The following is a 22,118-nucleotide window of genomic DNA, read 5'->3' as shown; positions in this document are numbered from 1 at the left end:
CCGCTCCGCCGCGCTGCTCCGGAATGCCGGCCGCCCGCTGCCGTCGGGGGTGGGGCTCGGAGGGCGGGGTGGGCCGGGCGCGCCGGCCCCGGGGCTGGGGGGCTGCAAAAGAGAGGAGAAGCGGAAGAAAAGTAAGGCAGTGCTGGCCCCTCTTCCTTTGTTATAACCCTGAGTGTGTGCGGACGTGAGCGCGCGCGGGAGTGTCTGTGTGCGCCGGGGTGTGCATATGTGCGTGCATGAGTGTGCGCGCGTGTGTACAAATGCAAGCATGTGTGTGCGGGTCGGGACCGGGCGGGGGGCGGCGGGACCCGAGGCGCGAGGCGGCTTTGCTGGAATGAGTTGAACCGCGTCGCGGTCTTTCTCGTCTGCCTAGAACTCAGGCGTGCGGCCAGGTAGCCGTCCCGCTCTTACCAGCTCAACCGAGGACTGAGCTGGGAGTTGATTCCCCGAAGGAAACCATGTGGGGGGCGTCGTGCTCTGGTGCAGGCCCCGCTGCGGGGAGGAGGAATCGCCCGCTGAGGGTCTGCCCCGGCCGCAGGGGGCGCGCGAGGGGGGGTCTCCTGGCACCTGCGCCAGGAGAGGTGCCTACTAGAAGATTCGGGGGCCCAGAAACGGCGGGTAGGAGCTAGCGATGGCCACTTTGATCCCGGGAAAGGCGCGAAGCTGTGGAGGTGGTTCGTGGGGCCATGGAGGGAGCGGGGGTGGGGGCGGTGAAACCCAGTCTGTCTAAACGCCAATTCCCTGAAGTTCAGCGCATCGGTTGTCATTTCATACCTTAATGCATATTTATGCCGCGCCGAAATAGGCTTCATAATTAACTCCGGGAGTCATCCGCAGAGGTTAAAGGGACCCCGAAGATTTGTGCATTGATTGGGTACCACGGCGGTGTGTGTGTTTGTGTGTGTGCGCGCGCGCTCGTGTGTGCGTGCGCCCCGTGCGAACCCATTGAGAAGAATAATTATTTTTCTCCACTGGAAGCTACAGCAGAGAATCAGACAAGGAGGGAAGAGAGGAATTGGAGAGGGAGAGAGAGAGGGTGAGAGAGAGAGAGAGACAAAGGGAGTGAGTGCCAGAGAGGAGACGGCTTAGCATCCGAACTGTGAGTACTGAGCGAAAACAAATAGGCAGAAAGTGCTGCGAGTCGGCGACCCCTGGCTGGGTTGGGGGCCAGGAGCGGCTAAGAAGGACTCGAGTCCCCCGCCCTGGGTTTGGCTGGGCGTTGAGGGGGTCCCTGTGGCATGTGCGGGCTCCCGGATGCGGGTTCCGGATCTCACCTGAAAAGCCAGCGCTGACCGGCCCGCTGCGTCAACCGCCGCCCTAGGTCAGGCAAAGAGGACGCCCCCACCCCGCCCCCAGTGCCTTTGTTCCTTTTAAGGGATTTTGCAGCTGGTGGTATTCAGGGGGATAGAGTGAGAGGGAGTCTGCCCTGGCTCAGAGGTGGCCGAGTCTTTCTCGCCGGGCTGAGTGAAACCCGCTCAGAGTGCCTCCCCTTTTCCTTGGTGTGGAGTGGGATGAGGCAGGGGCTGTGACTGGGGTAGAATGGGGACTTTGTGACACCTGTGCATTTGTTTGGCACTAAGAAGGGGGAAAGCAGGGATATCTGTACCCCTGGAACAGCAGTTCTTAGGAGACCCTTGCTTAGAAAGCTGGGAGAAGCCATGTCTGTGGGCAAAACCACCAACTCCAGGAAAGCAGTGGCAAACATGGTCCCTAGGCTTAGGGGACCACTAGCTACTCCTCCCCCTGCCACACATATACACACCAGGGTCCTTCGTAGTCATTATGTCTATAGGTCTGGCAGGACCTCCTGGCCGGGAGCCTGCCTTTTACCCCCCTCTTCATTCCTGGGGCTCTTGCATACCTAAGAAGGGCTGGGGGCCCACCCAGGAGGAGGATCCCTGGCAGGCTGGGGGCTTCCCAGAGGCAGCTGTAAGGAGGATAGCTGCTCCCTTTCCTGAGAAAGGATCCATGACAGGGTGGCCCTAGGAAAAGAGGACTGGCCAGCCCCTTGCCTCTTCAGAGCTGTCAGGAGAGGGCGCCTGGGGGTCCAAAGGAGAGCTTTCCTTTCCTGACCAACATTCCCCAGCCTCTGTTTGGAAGCTCTAGTATGCTGCCCTCTTCCCTTCAACCCTCATTAACAAATTCTTCCTCTGGTCTGATTTAATCTTCCCTGGTGATTTTTCAACATACCATCATCTGCCAGTGAGCAACTTAGTTCAGCTGGCGCCTTAAGGGGAGACTTGCAAGGGAAGTCATCTCTTGGGGGGTTGGTATGGGAACCCCAGGGTTTGAGAACTCTGAATGGAGGGAAAAGGATTGTCCTCCAAGAAGCTCCCTTGGGGGCAGTTTTGGTGGCTCATACCCTCCAGGAAGACTTAGCTGAAGCATGGGGCTGGGAACAGCTTCTATTAAGTCACTCAATTCCATCAGGGCTGTCATAGAGGCAAGGAAGATCTTTTACACCACCACCACCAGAGGACACCTCCTCCAAGTGGCACTGGGCATCCTGGGAGACTCAGGGCTCCTCTTCCTGCCTGTATCCCTTTCCACACAAGCATACATACAAGGAAGAGACATGGGAGGTCTTGGAGCTAGGGGCCACTCTCCTAAAGGCACAAAGAAGAGCAAGGAGAGAACTACAAATAGGAAGGGGCGAGTTCATTCTGACCCTCAGAAGTATCTTGAAGACTGGGCCATGTCTGACTCCCAGGCACCCCTTGGGGCCTGCTGCCCCACTGGACTTCCTGCTTGGGGGCTGTGCCTTACTGAGTGATCTCTCTTGGTGCCTTGCACAGCATCCTGTTTGTACACGCTCGGGTGCATGTTTGCTGAATGAGTGGCTGTCCCCGCACACCTTCATGTCTGCCTCCCTCTAGAGAGGTACTCCATAGGGCTTTGAGAAAGCCCAGGTCTGCAGTTCTTTGGGCTGGGCAGGCATGGGAACATTTTGATATTCATGAATTGCTCAGGTTGAAATGCATGTGAATTTGCCAATGACCTGTTATTATATTTTTCTTTAACAGTATGACTGAGAGGTAAAGCTGTGGCCTAGGTCCTGTGTCTGGATTCAGGGACACACCTCCCTGTGTGCTTCTGCTACAGCCCAGCCTCTGCCTTTGTTGATCGCCTTCCTCTAGGTCTCTCTAAGTGTATAGCCTGACATCACCAGGCTCCCTCCTCCTCTCCCCTAGGAGCCCAGGGACCCTGCCAGGCTCCCTAGTTAGCTGGGAAGGCTCTGAACTGAGGCTCCTGGGATAACTGGAAAAAGCCTCTGAGGGGAAAAAAAAAATCATGTCTGACCTCTCTGTGCTTTCCCGCCCAATGAAGCAGCACCCACCTACCCCTAGTGGGGCTCCTGAGCTATTAAATGAGGGGGAACCCGAGCTGCTCCTGCTTTGGAATAGGGATGGTGTTGGGAAACAGTGGGGACTCAGCCATGGGGAAGGCTACCTAGGCATTTCTACCCAGTAGAAATAAGGTCACCCTGTCCTGGTTCTGGTCTGGTTCAGGTCTAGAGCACAGTGTATATGGGAGCCTGCCAGGTCCTTCTGGAACTTGTCTTCTGGGTCAGTTCTGGGCCAGGTACTATACCCACAGATTCATCCCAGACACAGCTCCAGAGGCCTCTGGGGGGCAGACGCAGCAGAATCAAATCCTCTGAGGCTCCTTTGAACTTTCATCTCTGGCCCCCACTCACATCCCACAACCTGTTTCTGCTCAGGGGCCCTCTTCCCTGAGACAGCAGGCAGGCCTGAAATATGGAAGCACATGGATCTCTTTCCCTTGCTTCCAGGCTTCATCTGCCTGCCATTCATTCATTTTTTTTTTCCCCCAACAAATCTGAACCTGTGTTATTCAGCCGGCATCCTTAGAATAATGTGAGGCGCTTCCTGTTACTTCTCCCTTGGGTTGGAGTGTCTCCTATTCATGTCTTCCTAATGTCTAGTTCTGCCACCAGGAGCAGGGGCAGGTCTGCTGTGCTCCAAGTCCCCCTGAAGGTACATAAGCCTGAAAAACTCTGAGAGGCGAAGTCAGTTTTAATGTAGACTCATGAATTTTGGTAGGACCTTAGGTTTGATCAATATAACTTCTTTCTAGATGTAAGACTTCCCCCTACACAAGCATCCTATGTATTGAGCTCTGGCTGTGTCTGGCACGGGTCTGAGGAATGGTTGTGCACCTGTGTTTGGTTACCTCTGGGGGGGCAGAGAGCCTACTGGCTTCTGTTAAAACAGTGCTAATTCTTTTTTTTTTTAATTGTAAATGAATCTTTTATTTCATTTATTTACTTATATGCGGTGCTAAGGATTGAACCCAGGGCCTCACACATGCCAGGCAAATGCTCTACCACTGAGCCACAGCTCCAGCCCCCAGTGCTAATTCTTCTCCAGTCCTAACTGGGCTGAGCCCAGGCTGCCCTCTGACCCTTTCCTCTGTGGCCTTCTCTCCTAAGGAGGGCTAATGGCTCACTAGACCACCCCCACTGGGCTCCCCCCGCCCCCCTTAGCCTCCACTGGACCATCTCCAACCCCAGACATAGACTGAGGTTCAGGGAGTTACAGGAATGGAGCTCCCTCCAACGCCAGAGTTCTGCTGTGAAACAGGCTTCAGTTTCCAGGCTGGACCTGGGTGCTCCAGCTCATGCTTGTGGGATGAAGGAGTTTGTTCCTAGAAGGGGAAAGGCTCACCCATGGGCCCTCAGTCTCTGCTCCCTAGTCAGGCCACCTCTGCCTGGCTCTCTCCTTGGCTCCTCTCTGCTTCCCCCGTTTTCCCTGCGTTCCCCCTTTCTCTCCCAGGCTTCTGCTGGGAGAGAAATGCCCAAGCCAGAGCCTCAGTTTTCTCATCCACCAAATGGGAATAACCATCATGTTTGCTTTACTGAGTGATTGTAATTGACAGACACCTAGTGCGTGCGTGACAGTGTTCACTTAAAAAAAAAAATAAGCTCGTTTTCCTCTGCGCTTTTCCCTTTATCCAGTAGAACTTCTGTGACATTTCCACCTCACCTCCTTCCCTTTCTCCCACAATTTCTGTTGGCTTCTCTGTTTTGCCTCTCCAGGTTCTGCTCCCTTCCCTTGTCTCCCACCTCCTTTCACTCCCCAGGCCACCCTCCTCCAGCGCCTGCCACAGACCTCAGGACCCAGGCTGTGCTGACAAGGGCAGGGCAGGACAGACAGGGCGGGCTGGGCTGGGCTGAGCTGGTGGCACTCTCCAGTTTTCATTAGAGGTCCAAGAATGTGTGGAGTCATGAGGGACAATGAGAGCCAGCAGGAGGAAGAATGGGGCCTCTGTCAGGGCAGGAGAAGTCTCCCGCATCCTGGGCTCCGCTGAATGGGACTACCTGAGGGCCAGGGAGGGGTAGAAACTCCGGGCTGCAGGTGGTGGGCCCCGGGCTGGCGGCAGAGCTCTCTGGAGTCAGCCACCATGGGAATTCTTAGCGTCTGATGGCATTTCTGAGGAGAGCTTGGACCTCGGGATCCTGGGAGACAGGCACAGGGAAGCCAGAGAATGTTCCAGTGGCCCTGTGAGGTGACCTTTACATACAGAGGATGCTCCTCAGTCTGCTTGGGCTGCCTTGGCCCCAACTCCTACCACCCGCAGAGCTGCAGAAGGCCTGGGGGTGGCCGCAGCGGGGGTAGGTCAGTGGGGATGGTACCAGTGGGAGAAGGGTGAGGCCTTTTACTGTCTGGGTACAGAGAACGCAAATTCCCCCGTTGGAGGAGGCAGGATTTTCCTGGGAAAAGGAGGTGAGGCCCATGTGACCTGCCTTCCTTCCTTCCTCTACAGTCCACATGAGGTCCAGCCAGGCCAGGCCTGAGACCTGATGGCTGTCATCATCATCATCGTGGCCCCCACCAAGTCTCCCAGAAAACACCTTACCAAGAGAATCCAGGCTTCCAGAGTTTACTTAGGGCTTGTCAGGTGGTCGGGTCTGGCAGACAGGCTAAGGCCTGTGTCCAGGGACAGGAAGCCTGGACAGACTACTATGGCCAGGAGGGAAGGACAAGGTGAGGGTGGGTTGGGGGACCAGACTGGAGCTGATCTTGTCCTCCCTGGGCAAGGGGACTGGTGGGGACAGGGGTGTGGGGGAGAGAGGAGCTGGGGCTTTGGAGATAGAGAAGGGGGGTGGTCAGGCGTGAGGGAGAGGGGGCCTGCAGGGAGCTGCCTCAGGTCTCCTGCCAAAAATTAAACCATAAAAAAGCTGGAGGGGAGCGGCAGGGGCAGGAAGGAGAGAAAGGAGATGGGGAGGGAGGGAGGGGACCAAACAGCCCCTCCACACCAATAGCCCGGCAGGGGGACGTGAGTAATACAGGCTGGTTCTGAGGGAGTGAGATCAAAAGCGAGTAGATACAAGAGGTTTGTGCTTCACCGACCAGACAGCCAGAGGCTCAATGAGACCTTTGTTACCCAGGCCCAAGTCAGGGTTGAAGGAATACCTGACCGCCCCCGCCTGCCCGTGCCCCGCCCCCACTGTCCACAGGGCTGGGGGAGGGGCGGGTCACAAGTGAGTCAAGTTGAGTTGGGCACAGCCCGGGCCTGGCCAGCGGTGGGCGGGAGGAGGGAGGAGGCCTGCCCTCACTGGGGCGTGGAGCTTCTGGGGGTGAGTGGAGGAGTGAGTGGCTGCCTGGCAGGCAGGAAGTGGCTCTGCGGGATTGTGAGGGAGACTGCAAGGGAGATGGGGCCTCGTTGGGTCCCCCAGGTGAGCAGCCCTTGGGATCCCAGCTCCTGGCCAGGGTGCCTTGGGAGGGCACTGAGGGCATTCTGCCTGGAGCTCAAGGCTCTTTGCAGGTCCTTGGTCTGGGGCTCTGGGGGTTCAGGAGAGGCTGGGAAGGAGCCCAGGCTGTGGGACAAGGGCCGACCCAGAGTTCAGGTGGGAAACTGAGCAGGGCCTACATTGACCCTTGAGGTTGCGTAAGTCTGGTTGGGGGGGGTGGTGCAGTGATGGGGAGTGTGGGAATCCAGTGAGAGGAGGGTTGTCCCAGCCGGCCTCCTGCTAAGGACCAGGGAGTCTGCCCCGAGCCTGGGGGTAGGACTGAAGTGTGTGTGTGTGTGGGGGGGGGGTGGTGCAGCTACTCTGGGCAGATACAGGTTCTGACCTGAGCCTGAAGCCTCTTACCGCTCTGTTGGGGGCCCCAGAGAGAGGTCAAGGCTGTGCCTGGAGATCTGAGTCCCCCGGGGCTTTCCTGAACCTGGGCAGACGTGCGGATACCCACAGCGAACCTGTTGTGGGAGAGGGGAGAGGAAATGGAACTTGTGTTTGGGACAGATCTTTTCCAGGGTCCTGAGATCTTGGTGTCCCCCAGTTCAGCTCTTCACCCTGGCCTGGGGTTGCCTGTGCTAACCACTGAATCCTGCTAACCAGAGTGGCAGTGTACTGATCCCTCCCCAAAAGCAGTGCCCAGGGTCAGCTCGTAGCTGGGCTGTCCCCAGCTGGTGGGCATTTCAACCCTGCCCTTTTCCTGCCTCCATCGAGATCCAACTAGGACTGAGGTCTTCCTCTCCTCCATATCTTGTAAGAATGGGTGCACTTGGCAATGGCGCATACTAGTCCCGGGCGGTGGGAGCCACCCCAACCCTGGAAGGGGGTTCAAGACTTTTCTTCCCCCTCTAAAGAGAAGGCAGTCCCTTGTCTTTGCGTTCCTTTGTCCACACCCTCCTTTGCCACTCTGCTTCCTGTGCCGGGCTGGAAAGGGTTAAGTTTTATAAAGAGGGAGCCTACTATGGGGCCTCTCTCAGGCACCGGCCCGGCCAGCCTTGAAAAGAACCAAGATCCAGCCTTATTCGCTTGGGGAGGGGGTAGTTAGGAACCCTGGGAGGGGGCTGGAAACTAATTAAGGGAATTCGAGGAGGTCCTTTATGGCCAGGAAGCCACCCCTCCTCATACCCGGAGTGAGGGCCATTGTGTGGGGCCTTTGCAGGGCAAGAACTGGAAACTCATTACTGGGTTAGCTTTAGTGTTCTTGGGGCCAGGCAGGTGGTGGGGGATGGTGGGAGAATGTAACTTGGGGGGCCCAGGACTTCTGGGAGGCAGTGTGGGTGGGTCCGGGTGGAGGAGAATGGGAAGGGAGTTGGTGGGGCACCCCAGGTTCCCTCAGCCACCTGCTTCCTTTGAGATTCCTGCTGCTGGACCCCTCAGCTCTGCTGTGGCCTATGGCTTTTCATTCCTATGTGATTGCTGTTCCAAACTCATGTAGGGCTAAAAGCCATGGGCTACAGTGAGGGGCGAGCTCCTCCTGCAGCAGCTGTACCTCCTCACAGGACCAGCCACAAAGTGGGCGCCAGAAGGAGATCTGCTTGGGGGAGGGGACTGCAGGGGATTTAGTAACCTTGGGTCTAGGGCCAGGCTGTGTGTCCTTGGCCAAGTCACTTCTCCTCCCTGGACCTGGACCCTCACTCTGAAATCAAGAGACTGGACTGTTGATTCCAAAAGGAGAGGAAGGAGACATTCGTGTGTGCTAAGGTCTTACTGAAGTGTTGGGATCCCCCTTACCAAGTTACTGAGGCCTGGTTCAGGCCCAGAGATTTGGGGGGCTGGAGTCCGCTGTTGAGCCACAAGGACTTGAGCCTTGTCAGGGCCTCGTCCTCACTGCCTTCATTCTCTGCTCGGCCTTGGATCCTCAGCCTTGGAACTCCTCAGTGACTGAAACAGGGGGACCTAAACTAAAAAGCCTGGACCTACCTAGGGGCAGCAAGTTGGAGTCTGGGGTCCCTGGCCTCCCTTCTCCCTTCTTGTTAGTTTCTCAGCCTCCAGAGGCTCTCTTCCCATGTGTATTTCCATTCCCACCCTGTTTAAATCTGCCTGACTCCATCCCTCCCATCCTGGGAGAGTCCCAACAGATGGAAAGAAAGCTGGCCGTCTGGCTGGAGTGGCAGAGGAATCACCCCTCCTCTTGTAGCACCCCCGCCCCCCAGCCCTCACTGGTCTAGCCCCAGTCTACCTAAGACACACTGCTGAAGGAACAGTATTATGTTTGATATTGATAATCAAAAGCCAAGTTACTTATAATGTCTTGGAGCCCTTAATTTCCCCCATCAGCATTTACCAAGTGCCTACCATGTACCGTGATTCTAACCATCTTACCTGTCCTGACTCATTTCATCTCTAACAGCCCTACCTCATATTAGCCCATTTCCCAGGGAACATGCGTATGGCTAATGAGGGGCAGAACTGGGATTTGAACCCGGATTGTCTCGTGCTAGGACCCATACTTTTCTTTTTTAGTTGTACCTGGACACAATACCTTGATTTTATTTCTTTATTTTTATGTGGTGCTGAGAATCCAACCCAGTGCCTCACACGTGCTAGGCAAGCACTTTACCACTGAGCTACAGCCCCAGCCCTAGAACGCATCCTCTTGCCACATCATGCTGGATGCTGGGAAAGCCAACACCTGTGCTTAGGGCAGTGCTTTCTGAAACCTGGGCAGTGCTGTGCTCACCAGGACTGTTTCTCACCTGGATCTCTGCACAAATTGGCCCTGCAGCTGGCCCCAGTCACCCTCTGTCCATCACTGGTTTTCCATTTCCAGCAGGAGCCCAGGAGGAAAAGGAAAACAATAGGCCAGGCAGAGAGAAAGCCCAAGCCAGCTGGGTTTTTTGCTGGGGCTGATCCAGGCTACTTCCCCTCCTGCCCCAGCTCAGATGGTGAAAGGAACAGGGATGAGGATTCGCTGGGGGTTTCGCTTGCCTTCTGGGATCAGAGTTGGCCAGCTCCTGCCCCTACCTCCCTCATTGTCCCCCAGGCTCCGAATGAGCCTGTCTTATTTCCTACTCTGCTCTGAGGGCCTCCTGGTCTGCTTCCCTGAGCAACCAGTCTTCTTAACTGGAAAGACGTGGCGCAGTGCCCCATTTTAGTCCCCTGCCCCTGGGCCCTTCCTGAGAGTTCTGTTATACAGTTTGCCCTGAAGCCCTCAGCACGGAGGAGAGGGAACGGGTGAACAGTTTTCAAAGGCTGTAGCTCCAGAAAAACCACAGCACACCATAGGGACTGAGTGAGTATTGGTGGAAGGAATTGTGAACTGGGAGAAAAGGGGGTGAGGTGAAAGGTCATTGGCCATAAACGGAAGCAAACAGGCCCACAGCTCAGCAACTCCCCAGACAGGCTCACCTTTGCTGGGACTGGGCCTGGGTGCTTCTGGGGTTCCAAAAGTGGGCCTCCTTTCCATCTTTTGTCTCTTGGCCACCACCACTGGGGCGGGCCTGGAGAAGATAGGCAATTATATATTTCCGCATAGTCGTTGGACTGCCTTGAATAGGCAAGCTGGCCTCATGCCCTCTCTCCCTGAGGATTCACAGATCAGAGGGCTGCGTCTATCCTGTCCCCTGCTGCAGAGCGCTGCAACAGAAAAATTCTGAGCAAACGAAGTCTCTCTCCTAGTCCTCAGATAGACCCAGCAGAAGGCCTCCCTTGGGAGAACAGGCCCCTGTTTAACCACGCTGAGATCCAGGCGAATCTCTCTGGTGGTATTTGTCCCATTTTTTTTTTTTAAGTGGAAATGCAGTTTGACTGCTAAACCCTGCTTCCCTGCTTCTTTCTAAATGCAAAGACTATTGAAAAAAAAAAAATCTCTGTCCCCATCTGTAGAAGGGGATGGCACTAAGTTTAACCTCAGGGGATCTCTTGTGGCACTGTTAGTCTGGGTCTGCCACTGTCACGTTGATGCCCCTGTCTTCCTGTCATATTTGCAATGACTCTGAGGGTGGGCCAGCCTCTGGCAAACCCTAGATGCAGGGCACAAGGACCTTTCAGCCCCTGGCCACAGTGTCCCCCGATACCTTAGAATGCTGATAGATGTCTGGCTGCCCTTGTAGTTGGGTGGGGGGTGTTCTTTCTGCATAGACTGGCAGGCAAGGAGCAAGGAGGGCTGACCTTGGCAAGCTAGAACTGTAGCCTCTAAAGCCCATGAAGGTAGAGAGGGCTTGGCTCCTGATTCCAGGGCGCTCCTCTCCAGCAGCCAAGAAGGAGTTAACTCCAAGGAGGACCCGGGATTCTCCTAGACTAGAGGCTGGTGCCCAGCTTTGCTCTGCCAACTCCGGGAAGAAGTCCTGGGATCTGTAGTCTGTGCCACCACCCACCCCTGGCCTGCCTGTTTATCAACACAGCCTGGCAGACTACAGTTCCCAGAAACCTGCAGAGGCTTGGCTTTGGGGGAGGGGGTGGGGTGTGAGGCTCGGTGATGGCAGGAGAGGAGAGGGAGGAGGTGGGGAGAGAACCCAATTCACCCCCTTCCTTTTTAATTCTTTCTCCTGGTGTGTGTGCTCCACCGCCCGAGCTAATCCCCCAAATCCGGTCTCCTAAGCCGCAGCTGCTTCCCTTCGCAGTGATGAATGGCTCGGGGAGGGAAGGTGAATTCATATTTTAATTACTGAGGCGCGGTGCTCAGGGCGCAGGGGAGGGGGCGGAGGGCTCAGCATTGTTCCTGAGGCCTTGAGGGCGCCCCTCCCTGGGTCACTTCTCCTGCCCTTTACCTGGGGTGGGGGGTGCTGGTGGGGGTGGGGGCGTCTGGCTTGAAGCTCCTCTGGTTCTTGAGTCTTGCGGGCTGAGGACTAGGAGGACAATTCTCCCCTCACTTGTCAGAGGATTCCTGGCATGTCCCAACACTTTGTGAATCTCTTCCTACCCTCCACCCCCACTGCCACCCACTTGGATGGAGGACATTGCCAAAATTCGAGACGCTGAGGACTTTGAGGTCTGCAAGCCCTGGAGCCCTGTCTTGGGAGTGTCTTCTTAGTCCTTCCAGGTTTCCTGCGGTCTCCCACTCACTGCCCTGTTTTGCCCGAGGTGCTAGAGTTAGAGGACTCCTGGGGGTGTGGCAGGGAGAGGTGCAGCCTAGGGGATGAGGAAATGGGCTGGGCGAGCTGGGAGCCTGGGGAACCCCCAGTGGGGATGGGAGGGTGGATGCCTTGTGGCTTGGCATCGCATCTGCTGGGCTCCCACACAGCTGGCCAGACCCAGAAGCATCTATGCCCTCAGACCCCAGACCATCTTGGACCCACGCTGGGGAAAAGCCAGAGAGTAAGATGGAGAAGGAGCCAGGGCCAACAGCTTGCAGTCAGCAAGGCCACTGTGGGATAGAGGGAGGCTGGTCCAGTGTCCACTGCCCCCTTCCTGCCCTGGGTTTCTAGGGGCTGCTTCTCAATTCCTCAGCCCCTCCCGGATGCGGACATGGACCAGGAGGGAGGGAGGGGAGTTCCCAGCAGGAGCGCAGATGAGTGGGGAGTGTTCCAGAGGCTAGAAGAGGAGGGTCATCAGGACCTGACTTCTCCAGGGAGCCTCCGGCCGGTACTGGAGCACATTGCCAAGTGTCAGGGACAAAGGCAGAGGAGGGAGCGACTGAACCCCTGCCTGGGCAAAGCAGAGAGCCGAGACCACAGCCCTGCCCCAGGGCTCCCCAGGTACTTGTTGGTGGGGGTGCTGAGGGAGGAGGGGTGGGGCCCACCGCAGGCAGGGACGTGGATGTGAGTTGGGATTCTCTCCCCATGTGTCCCCCACTTTCAGGGACTAGCCTGGTGACCTTTGTGCCAATGATAGAACCCAGGTTGCCTTCAGGGCTTGGAGTGGGACTTGCAGTGAGGCCCCTGCAGGCCTGGTGGAGAAGGGGGAGCATTCGAAATCCAAGGTCTGGGCAGAAGGACCAGGCCCTGTGTCAACACTGGCTTGGGGAACAAGGACCCAGAATCCCACGGAGGCAGCCAGCCTCTGACTCCCGGAGCCAGATTGCAGCCTTGAGCCCAGCTGCTCAGGGCTTCCTTCCACTCTCCTTCCCTTTGATGGGAAAGTCCTGGTTGTTTCTGGCCCTTCCCAGCCTTCCTTACAGGGTGGGCTGAGCCAAGGACTCAGGATTCTCATCCTGTCCCTCCTTCAGGGAGCAATCGTCACTTAAGGAGGTATATTTTGCTGTTTTGAAGAAAGAGCAGGCATTGGAGAGGACCTGGGGGAAGAGGGACAAGGACCTCCATATCCTGGGGCCAGAGACCCTGCACTGCACCCAGACTTGGGGGAGGGCATGATGGTCAAAGCTACTTGCCAGGTTTTTATTTATTTATTTGGTACCAGGGATTGAACCCAGGGACGGTTACCCACTGAGCCACATCCCCAGCCCTTTTTAAAATATTTTATTTAGAGACCAGGGTCTGGCTGAGTTGTTGGGGCTTCACTAAATTGCTGAGGCTGGCTTTGAACTTGCAGTCCTCTTGCCTCAGCCTCACAAGCTGCTGGGAGTAGAGACGTGCACCACTGCATGCTGGTTTTAGATGTGAGTTCCTTCCCCAGATAGGCTGTGTTATACTGTGGGTTTCTCCATAATCTTGGGATATTTTGTTGACAGTGTCCTTGACCTATACCTCTGGCATGGAAGTGTATGCATTACAATTACTGATGACAAGGGAAGCCTCTTGCTGTCCCTCTCCCTTCCTGCCAAGGCTAGGATTCCCAGTGCCCTTCTAGTCCCTTAGATTTAGGGTCTGAATGTTAACCTCAAGTAACCTCATGACACACTGAAATGAGGAAATGAAGGGCCAGAGAGGTACAGCTACTTGCCCAGGGTGACACAGCATACCAGCGTCAGAGCCAAGAATAGAACTTAGGCCACTTAAGCTCCAGCTCAGATCCCTATCTCTCTAGGTTTGTCATGGGAGGGATCCAGAGATAGCTGCAGTAGATGAATCTAGAAATATTGTAGTTGTGTCTCGGCATTGTCTATATATATCCCAGAGATTGCTCTCTGCTCACTATATATACTCCACCAGAGTGGGTGCGTAAATGGTGCTGGAAAGCAGGTTATTAAATAACAGCCTACCTACCCGTGCTGACTCAAGCTGGGCCTCCTGCCCACCCAGCTGGCCATTGGAAACGCATTGCACCTATTAATTACAGCTATTAGCTGTATTACCAGGATGCTGAGAGGGGGAGGGAGGGAGGGAGGGAAATATCCTGACAGGACCCAGCTCCGCAGCAGGCACTGTGCTTGGTGGGGATCTCTGCTCTGTCTGGAGAAGCTGAAGAATTTGGCCAAAGGGATAAGATTCGCCAGACTTGGGGAGGTGTCCAGAGAGCCACCATCTGGGTCAGGCCAAATTTCTCAGGGACAGTGAAGCCACTTTGCATGTGGGCCTCAAATTTGGAGCTAGGTCATCCTGTGCAATCCCTGCTGGTGAAGGGAGGTCCCTCCCGCGTCCTCTTTCCAAACCCCTCTGACAGCCCCTTTAAGCTTCACTCACCCACTTGCTCCCAGCGTTCTTCTTAGAGCCAAGCACCATGTGAGCCAGCAGACCCAGAATGCCATGCAGGTGCCCCAGCTGTCCTGCCTGAACTGGCTCCTCTGCTCCCCCCGCAGGGTCTGCTGCACAGGATGGGCAGAGAAGTGAACCGGGGCAATGTGTAGAGGGTGCAGCTAGGGAAACCAGAGTGGGAGCCTGGAGAAAGGGGCACCCTCAAGGACTGAACTGACCTCCCATCCCCAGCCACGCTCTTGCAGAGTGGCCCCTGCCTGGCTCCTGGGCCAAGCATCATGTCAGCCAGAGGTGGAGCCCAGTGTGCCCAACCAGGGCAAGTCCAGCCTCAGCCTGTGCCTCAGACTGACTTTGTTTTGTTTTGTTTTTTGGTACTGGGGACTGAACTCAGGGACACTTAACCACTGATCCATATCCCCAGCTCCTTTTTGTGTTTTATTTAGAGACAGGGTCTCACTGAGTTGCTTAGGGCCTCGATAGGTTGCTGAGGCTGGCTTTGAACTGGCCTTCCTCCTGCCTCAGCCTCCTGAGCTTCTGGGATTACAGGCATCTGCCATCAAGCACCTGGCTCAGACTGACTTTTGGACTAGGAAAGAAAGGAGGTCTTTCCCTTTTGTTTTGAGCCCCCAACTCCTTTGCCCAACCTATGTCCTAAATAAAATAGCCTGTTGGCTAAAAGAACTGGCTTTGCTGTCTGTTCTCTGCATGGCGAGTTGGGGGTGCGTGTTACTCTAGGCAGTGAAAGGACGCGTGTTCTGTTTCCTATAGATTTCCCTAAGGGTGTCAGACAGCTTGGGTCTGTTAAAGAAAGGAGGAGTCCGTGAATCAGTTCCAGGCGACAAAGTAGAATCTGCTGGATGAAGGAGTTTCTTCAAGCTCCCCAAAGTCCCACATTTGGATCATCGGATGTGCAACCTAAAGGAGCAAGCCGCCCCCTCCCCACTTTGAACCTGTGTGACATGGCACAGGCCAGAGCTTATTTTGAGCCCATTGTTTCCTGTTGCACAACCACAGGTGTGTGGTGACAGGGGAGGCAGAGGGTGGGGACAGAAAGCTGGGCTTTCTCTTGGATGACATCAGCTCCAGGTGGATCAGGAAACACAGATATTTCAAAGAGGTGGTGATCCGGTGGCTTGACTCTCTCCCCTAGCTGGTGTGAGAGGGATCTGGGCAGCCTCAGCGAGTCCCAAGGGTTCTGGGAACAATAACCCCAGTTCGCTTCTCTCTTCCCGCCTCTCTCCTGCCCCTCTTCCCTGCTGCCTTCCCTACAGATCTTCTCTGGTGAGCGTCCCCCAGCCTGACCCAGGGCATGCCCCAGTTCACTTTCGCCTGCTTCTGTGGCCTCCACGGCTTCTGCAAGATGAAGAGGAAGAAGGAGGACGTTCACAGAGAGCGGGAAACAGCGGTGTGAGCAGAGCCAGGGCCCCTTTGTCACTCCCTAGCAGGTTCCGGGCCTGAAGCTGCCCACTGCTGCTGAAGCAGGCAGCAGGAAGCATCTTGCATCATGATTGAGCGGCTGCTCCTCTCTCCCGGCTTGGCCAGACTCTAACCTGAGGGCATCCACCTCCTGAATGCCTCCTGGGCATCCTCATGCTCACACCCATTAGCTTCCAATCTTCAGACCTCCCTGGAGAGAGGTCTCCACTGGACAAAGGGAGACCAGGACCTTCCACTTGCCTTGCAGACACTGAGAAGCCCCAGGGAGGCCACGGAGTGGAGATTCTCTCCTGCCCTGAGAGCTCTGGGGACTCTTAGAATAACCTTCCTGGGACAGACACTCTGCCTTGGATGAGGAGAGCTGATACTCAATAGGAAACTCCAGCAAAGACCCACCCAGCAGCCCTGCGGACCCTGGTTGAGGGCTAAGGCTTGTCTGGTACTTGGAAGTATGAAATGACCACCTCCAAGTCAGGATGGGGTCTCTGTGGGGACCCCAGAACCTGGGGCTGCAGCATTGGTGAGAGATGTCCTCCTGGACCATGTGGATCAGGCTGAGGTGGAGAGTAGAGCCGGACACAGAGGCCGGCAGCGGTGACCCTGCTCTCTCTCCATCCAGCACAAGGCAGTCTTTCTGTGGCTTTGGCCCTGACCCACCCACTTCCCTGAGGCCTGTGCCTCCCTGGCAGCAGCACAGATGTGGGGGGACCTGCCTCCCAGGCACTGTTCCCCTTCTCAGGGACTGTCTACCAGGGGCCAGACTGTGGGCCCCTTTCCTGGACTAAGCTGTGACCCCCATTTATTCCATCTCCCTGCCTCACCCTGCCTTTCTGTTCTCAGGAGCCATGGGGGGGGGGCGGGGATGCTGCATGTGGTGCCTTCAGGGGAAACTTAGGATAGGGGAACCTCTTGGGCTTCCCTTGACTTTTCCCCTCATTGACCCACCCATCAACCCTCTGGCACTGTTTCCGACACCCCTTCCCCAGCTCATTTCCAGGAGGTAGGAAGCAAAAGAAAACCCTTCCCCTTTCCTCCCTCTTTTCCCTCATTCTTCTCACCCTCCCTCCTTGCCTCTCCGCCCCTTTGGTCATCAGGCCTGGAGCTGGTGCGGTGGGGGGCTCATGGACAAGAAAGCCAGTGACAGAGACCCTCTAAGCAGATTCTGTTGCTTCAGCAGGCCCGCTGCCATCTTCACGGGGATGACCAGCGCAGGACCCATCCATCCCCACCAGCACTCAGACTCAGATAATCAGGTGGCCTGGTGTGGGAGGTCAGGGCCCAAGGGCGAAGGAGCACTGCACTCCCCTTTCCCTGGAACGTGGGAGGACAGAGGCCTCTGCGGAACCTGGCAGCCTTGGCCTGCCCAGCCCACGCCCACGCTCAGGGGCATTTCCTAGGCTCTGGGCAGATTTGGTGGGATCAAGGTTGTCTTGGTGAGGCTGGAGCGCAGCTTAAGAGTTCTTTCCTCCATCCTCCAACCCCCTCCTTTGCCCCTGCCTCCCAGCCCCAGCCCGCGACAATCTGTTATTTCCTTTTATATCCAAAGAATTATAAACAGAAGTCCTTCCCTCAAGCTAACAGCAAGATTCAGCAGTAAAGGCCAGCGGGGTCACAAGGGACAGAAGAACACCTACCTGGTTCTTTTTTTTTTTTAATATTTATTTTTTGGTGTAGATGGACACAACACAATGCATTTTATTTTTATGTGGTGCTGAGGATCGAACCCGGGTCCCACCCGTGCTAGGTGAGCGCTCTGCCGCTGAGCCACAATCCCAGCCCCCTCCCTGGTTCTTTGTCCTCATGGACAGAAGAGGCCTTGGGTCAAGCAAAGACCTGGGCAGCAAAGCTCTCTTGATACAGAAGCCAGACAGCCTGCCCCTGAGAGCATGTGTCCCTAGTGTGGCCCACGTGGCTGTAGCCCTGGAGAAACCACTCCTATGATGGTGGAGGATGAAATCGTATCCCCACCACTGAGAGGTGTTGGGTGTTGTGTCCTAACCACATGGGCTCACCCCCAGGAAAGGTCAGGAGAGTGGAGAACGCAGGCGGGGTGGGGGGGGTGGCATGGGGCAGCTCTCCCTGGTGCACCCAGCAGTCCTTGGCCAGGATCACAGCTGCAGGAGTTTGGCTGGACACCCACGCAGAGCTGCTGCCCCCAGAACGCCCTTGACTGAGGAGGGACTCTGGATATCTTGGTCCCCTGCTATGGGAACACGGTGGGGTCCCAAGGCCAAGGTATGAGTGTGGGCCCAGCGGGCACCTGTCCATAGCTGTCCTTGACCTTCAAGCTGGTCAGGGCCAAGGCACAGCAGCTCCTAGCAGCCACCACCCTATTTTTTCCCTGTTGAGTCCTCAGGGGAAGGGCAACTTTGCTCCTCTCGGGATCTTGGGGAACAGTCTAGAAACCTGTACCCACCTCTATGCCCTTGGGTGAGACCGGGGCAGGTAAAACCCAAAAAAGGCTGAAGCGGCCCCAGGGCCTGCGTGCTGAGCTGCTGACTTCTAGCCCAGGCTCCTCTGCCCTGTTCCTTCTGGGATGGGCCTGGTGGCCTTGTTTCCTGCCCTGCGGAGTCTCACTCCTTCCCAGGGATTTAGTTGGATAATTTTGCCCTTTCCATTTCAAACTCCCTCTATTCCCTGCTCAAGTGAAGGCCAATCCATGGTCCTTCCCAGACTCTACTTGAGCTGGGGCCACTGAGCTCTTAGGGTGAGGCTCAGGCATGTGGGTATAGAGTTCTCCAAGTGAGTCCTCCCCAAAGAAGAGTGGGGGGCCTTAGTGTTCCCCATCTCTAAAGGGAAACTTCCCATGCCCGTCACCCCGTTGAGCTGTGTGCTGTTAAATGTAGGAAAAATAGCGCTTGGGGTCCTTGTGATTGAATGTTTTCTGGGACCCTGGCCCATGAGCCCCAAGGGGCCTCTTGTCTTAAGTTGAATTTTTTATAAGGATGTCATTTCCTTCTCTACTTCCAGGGAAAGACTTTTTGAATGTAGCCAATGGGTCCATAGAAATATAAATGGAGAGTATTATTTTTTTTTGGGGGGGGGACAATAATTTAACTAACTGAGCTCCCAATAATTTAACTAACAGTGGGAGACAGAGGGCCAGGAGCTGGGAGCCAGGTCTCCTGGGTTCCACTTCTTCTTGAACATTAGTCTAATCAAACCTTGTGTTTGGGACACAGTTTTCTCAACTGTAAAGGTGACTGCCCTCATAACCTCTAAGCCCCTTCTCAGTCCAGAGTTTTGGAGTTCTGAGCATCAGTGAGGCTTGAGGCCATGGGAGCAGAGGGGCTGCGGGGATCCTGTTCTCCAGAGGATGTTCTCTGCACAGATGGCCAATGTGTGGGGAGGGTGGGCCAAAGATATGGCAGATCCGAGAAATGCTGGGCAAGTGAGAGGGAAAGCCAAATCACCCAGAGATTTTGCTAGAATGTACCCCCAGCGGGGTCCAGAACCCTTCCTTTCTATAGCCAGGTCCAAGGGAATAAGTCTGCTGGCCCAGACTCTGACTATAGGCACCCCATTTGTGCTGTCTTCTCTTGCCCTCCCTTGCTTTCCTCCTGCAGATGCTAAGGAGATTTAGAAGATATCTCAAGGGCCTGCTCCCTGCCCCAGTAGGTAACCCCTGTTAGGGATTCCCCTTGCCCAGATGCTCATGTGCCCATCTCTAAGCTGATGGACCCCCCCCACCTCATCACTTACCTTCTGCAAGGGGAAGTACCTCAGGCTGAAATTTGTTCCTTGCACAGGACTGAATGTGCACGGTGCCCAGTGTTTGAGCGTGTGCTGGCCATGGGAAGCACTACACTCATGATAGTCTTTGGAACGGAGAGCCGCAACTCCCAGTGCTCCTCTGTGGCTGGCTTCAATCCACAGCAAATTGCTTCCACTCTCCAAGCCTCCTCCATAGAAGGAAGAGCCACTATTCCCACTCCCTACCTCACGGGAAGGCACACACTACGTGGGCACATTGTGTCAGATGTGTCCAGATATGACTTGAACTTTTGGAGACGGACTTGGTTCACAATCTTGAAGACAGGCTGTTACCAGAGAAGGGAATCTCGAAATGGCTGCGTCCAGTGGACTCCTGGCAACCTGGTCTCCAAGAACCAAGAACCAGAATCTGTTCCCAAGGAATGAACACTCTTCCTCTGACATCATCCTGTTCCCAGTACAAACAGCTCCCCAAGTCCAGGCTGCTAAACACCCTAGGGCCAGGGTGTCTGGCTTGTCAGAGTACCTTTCACTGACCTTGGGCCATCCACTGTGCCGGGTTGTCTGGTCAGTCCTGCCTGGGGCCCCTTCTCCAAATTCCCCTGGGTCTGAACCGTACACCTGGAAGAGGAAACAAACCTGTCTTTTCATGGGGAAGCCCAGGTGGTAAGACCACCCAGCAGGACAGGAGGTAGGAGCTGCCCAGGCCATCCCTGGAGGAACTCTTAATGCTCAGGAAGAAATCCCCAAATCCAGGAACCCCCAAGCCTGGGTCATCTGGGTTCTGGCAGAAAGCCCCAGGGTCTGGAATTCAAAGGTTTTCCTATTGGGCTGTCTCCCCGTCTGGGGTAGCCCTCTCTCCTCTCCGCTCATTCCAGTGTTCCATCTGAGGGGCGGAGGAAGGTGGGAGGGGGAGATGGCAGGACCCAGACAGATCCTCGGGACTCTCCCAGCCTCTGTTGCCATGGCAATGCTGCTATTTTTATCCCGTTGTTCATGATGCTCAAAGCTCTGACTTTCTGTTCCAGAGAGGCCAGGCTGCCTTCTGCCCTCATCCCCCAACACAGCACCTTCTCCCAGAGGCCCGAGAGGTGCGAAGTGATAAGGAAAGTCACCCCTTAGCCAGGGGCATCTGCTAAGGTTTGCCCCTGCACTATGGAGCCTCTGGTTTACCACCTGGCTTAGGTACCCAGTTCATGCTTTCTGGGCAATCAAAACTCCCTGGTCACCTGGGAAGCTGTGCCCAAAACCCTATGGTCACCTGGGAGGCTGCTGCCGAGGAACTAGGAAGAGCCACTATTGAGGGTGTTTTTCTCGCCTGATCATGACTGAGCCTGCTGCCCTTCTGGGGGAAACCAGACCCGGTTCTGAGGAATATCCTGTGGTGTGAGCCAAGCTCTGGTCTCCTGCAAAGGAAAAAAACAACAACTAAGTTTGGTTAATTCACAGTCAGATCTTTGCGGGGGCATCTAAACCCCACCAGAGAACTAGGGCTAGGGCAAATAGCTTCATGTCTTTGTCCAGTTTTTCTGGCCAAAACAGGGCAGCATATATTCTCTAGGCTGGAAAGCAGACTCCCCCTATTCAGCTACTTCCTCCAGGAGCCTAAGGACCCCCTATCCTACTCCAAGATGCTGGGGATCAATCCCAGGGCCTTGTACATGCTAGGCAAGTGCTCTGCCAGTGAGCTACATCCCCTTCCTGAAGCTGTTGTGATTTTGTCTTGTTTTGGTACTGGGGATTGATCCCAGGGGTGCTCTACTACTGAGCTACATACCCACCTCTTTTATTTTGAGACAAGGTCTAAGTTGCCCATGCTGGCCTCGAACTTATGATCCTCCTGTCTCAGCCTCCCAAAGAAGGAGGATTATAGGCATGCACCACTGAGCCAGCCTTTCTTTGTTTGTTTCTTTCTTTTTTTAATGTGGTGCTGGGGATTGAACCCAGGACCTCATAGATGCTAGGCAAGCACTCTACCACTGAGCCACATCCCCAGGCTGAGCCTGAGGTCTTGTGGAAGCTCTTAAAGTCAGGGCTTAATGAAAAAGACTTAGAGTTGTTCTCCCTATCTCTTCTCCCTGGCCCACCATTTGGTCCTCTTCCTGTCCCCCATCTTCACTGCAGTGGCAGTAGCCCCCTGAGAGAGTCCATGGTGCTAATGTTCCCCACCTATATGCTTCTAAGTAGATCAGTTAGGTTTGAACCCAGCATGGGGGGTGGCTAAGTTGAGGGGTACATTATATGCACATCCTCAAGACCATGACCCTGGATACAGGTCGGGATCTTACCCCAGTAGAGTATCTGTATCTTATTATCCCCTGCACTGAGGCTCTTCCTCGGCTGAACTGCCTCCTGGATGGTTGAATTTCCTGGGGTGGCTGAGACCCATTTACTAAGCCTCTAATTGGTTTCATTTTAGCTCAAGTTGCATGGTTTCCTGAATCTATGCACCTGGAGTAAGCACTTTTCTGGTTGCCACTGAAAAGCATGCCGGCAAGCGCTGCTCTGTTAATTGCTGTAATAAACAGACTTTATTATATCCCTTTGCAGTAAATGAGTTATGTTGTCAGGGCGGATGGGGCATCCGTGTTTATTTCACACTGTAGTACATTGCAGCGGAAGCCAAACGTGCTTCCACCAACTCTGCCGAGAGGAGGAAGAATTACTAGGAGGAAAAAGCAGGGGCATGGACATAAAGTGAGGAGACTTGCAGGGACACCCTGAGCCCCTGGAAC

General features: G+C 55.3%; 2 protein-coding genes across 4 annotated transcripts in view; both read left to right on the top strand.

Moving 5' to 3' along the window:
* The first annotated feature begins 742 nt into the window (after positions 1 to 742).
* The window catches only part of Lemd1 (LEM domain containing 1), a 69,477-nt gene continuing 48,101 nt past the window's right edge, over positions 743 to 22,118 (top strand). The window contains exon 1 of the mRNA XM_078024672.1: positions 743 to 1,099. The gene's annotated coding sequence lies outside the window, so the exon portion shown is untranslated. The remainder of the gene's footprint in view (positions 1,100 to 22,118) is intronic.
* Blacat1 (BLACAT1 overlapping LEMD1 locus) lies at positions 6,272 to 17,298 on the top strand. Of its 3 annotated transcripts, none has more exons than XM_078022699.1 (2): positions 6,272 to 6,700; positions 15,504 to 17,298. In XM_078022699.1, the coding sequence occupies exon 2, from the start codon at positions 15,542 to 15,544 to the stop codon at positions 15,641 to 15,643; it is 102 nt and encodes a 33-aa protein (XP_077878825.1). In that variant the 5' UTR covers positions 6,272 to 6,700; positions 15,504 to 15,541; the 3' UTR covers positions 15,644 to 17,298. The 3 variants fall into 3 exon arrangements, with proteins under 3 accessions (XP_077878825.1, XP_077878826.1, XP_077878824.1); XM_078022700.1 differs by lacking the exon at positions 6,272 to 6,700 and adding an exon at positions 8,132 to 11,346; XM_078022698.1 differs by lacking the exon at positions 6,272 to 6,700 and adding an exon at positions 8,134 to 12,396.

The sequence above is a fragment of the Ictidomys tridecemlineatus genome, chromosome 10, assembly GCF_052094955.1.
Source record: "Ictidomys tridecemlineatus isolate mIctTri1 chromosome 10, mIctTri1.hap1, whole genome shotgun sequence".
Lineage (NCBI taxonomy): Eukaryota > Metazoa > Chordata > Mammalia > Rodentia > Sciuridae > Ictidomys > Ictidomys tridecemlineatus.
The sequence above is the reverse complement of the archived record's forward strand: the minus strand, read 5'-3'. Positions and strand labels throughout refer to the sequence as shown.

Bases quoted from the DNA above. Each gene is read 5' to 3' on its own strand.
- Blacat1 (XM_078022699.1), top strand. From the start codon at position 15,542: ATGCCCCAGTTCACTTTCGCCTGCTTCTGTGGCCTCCACGGCTTCTGC.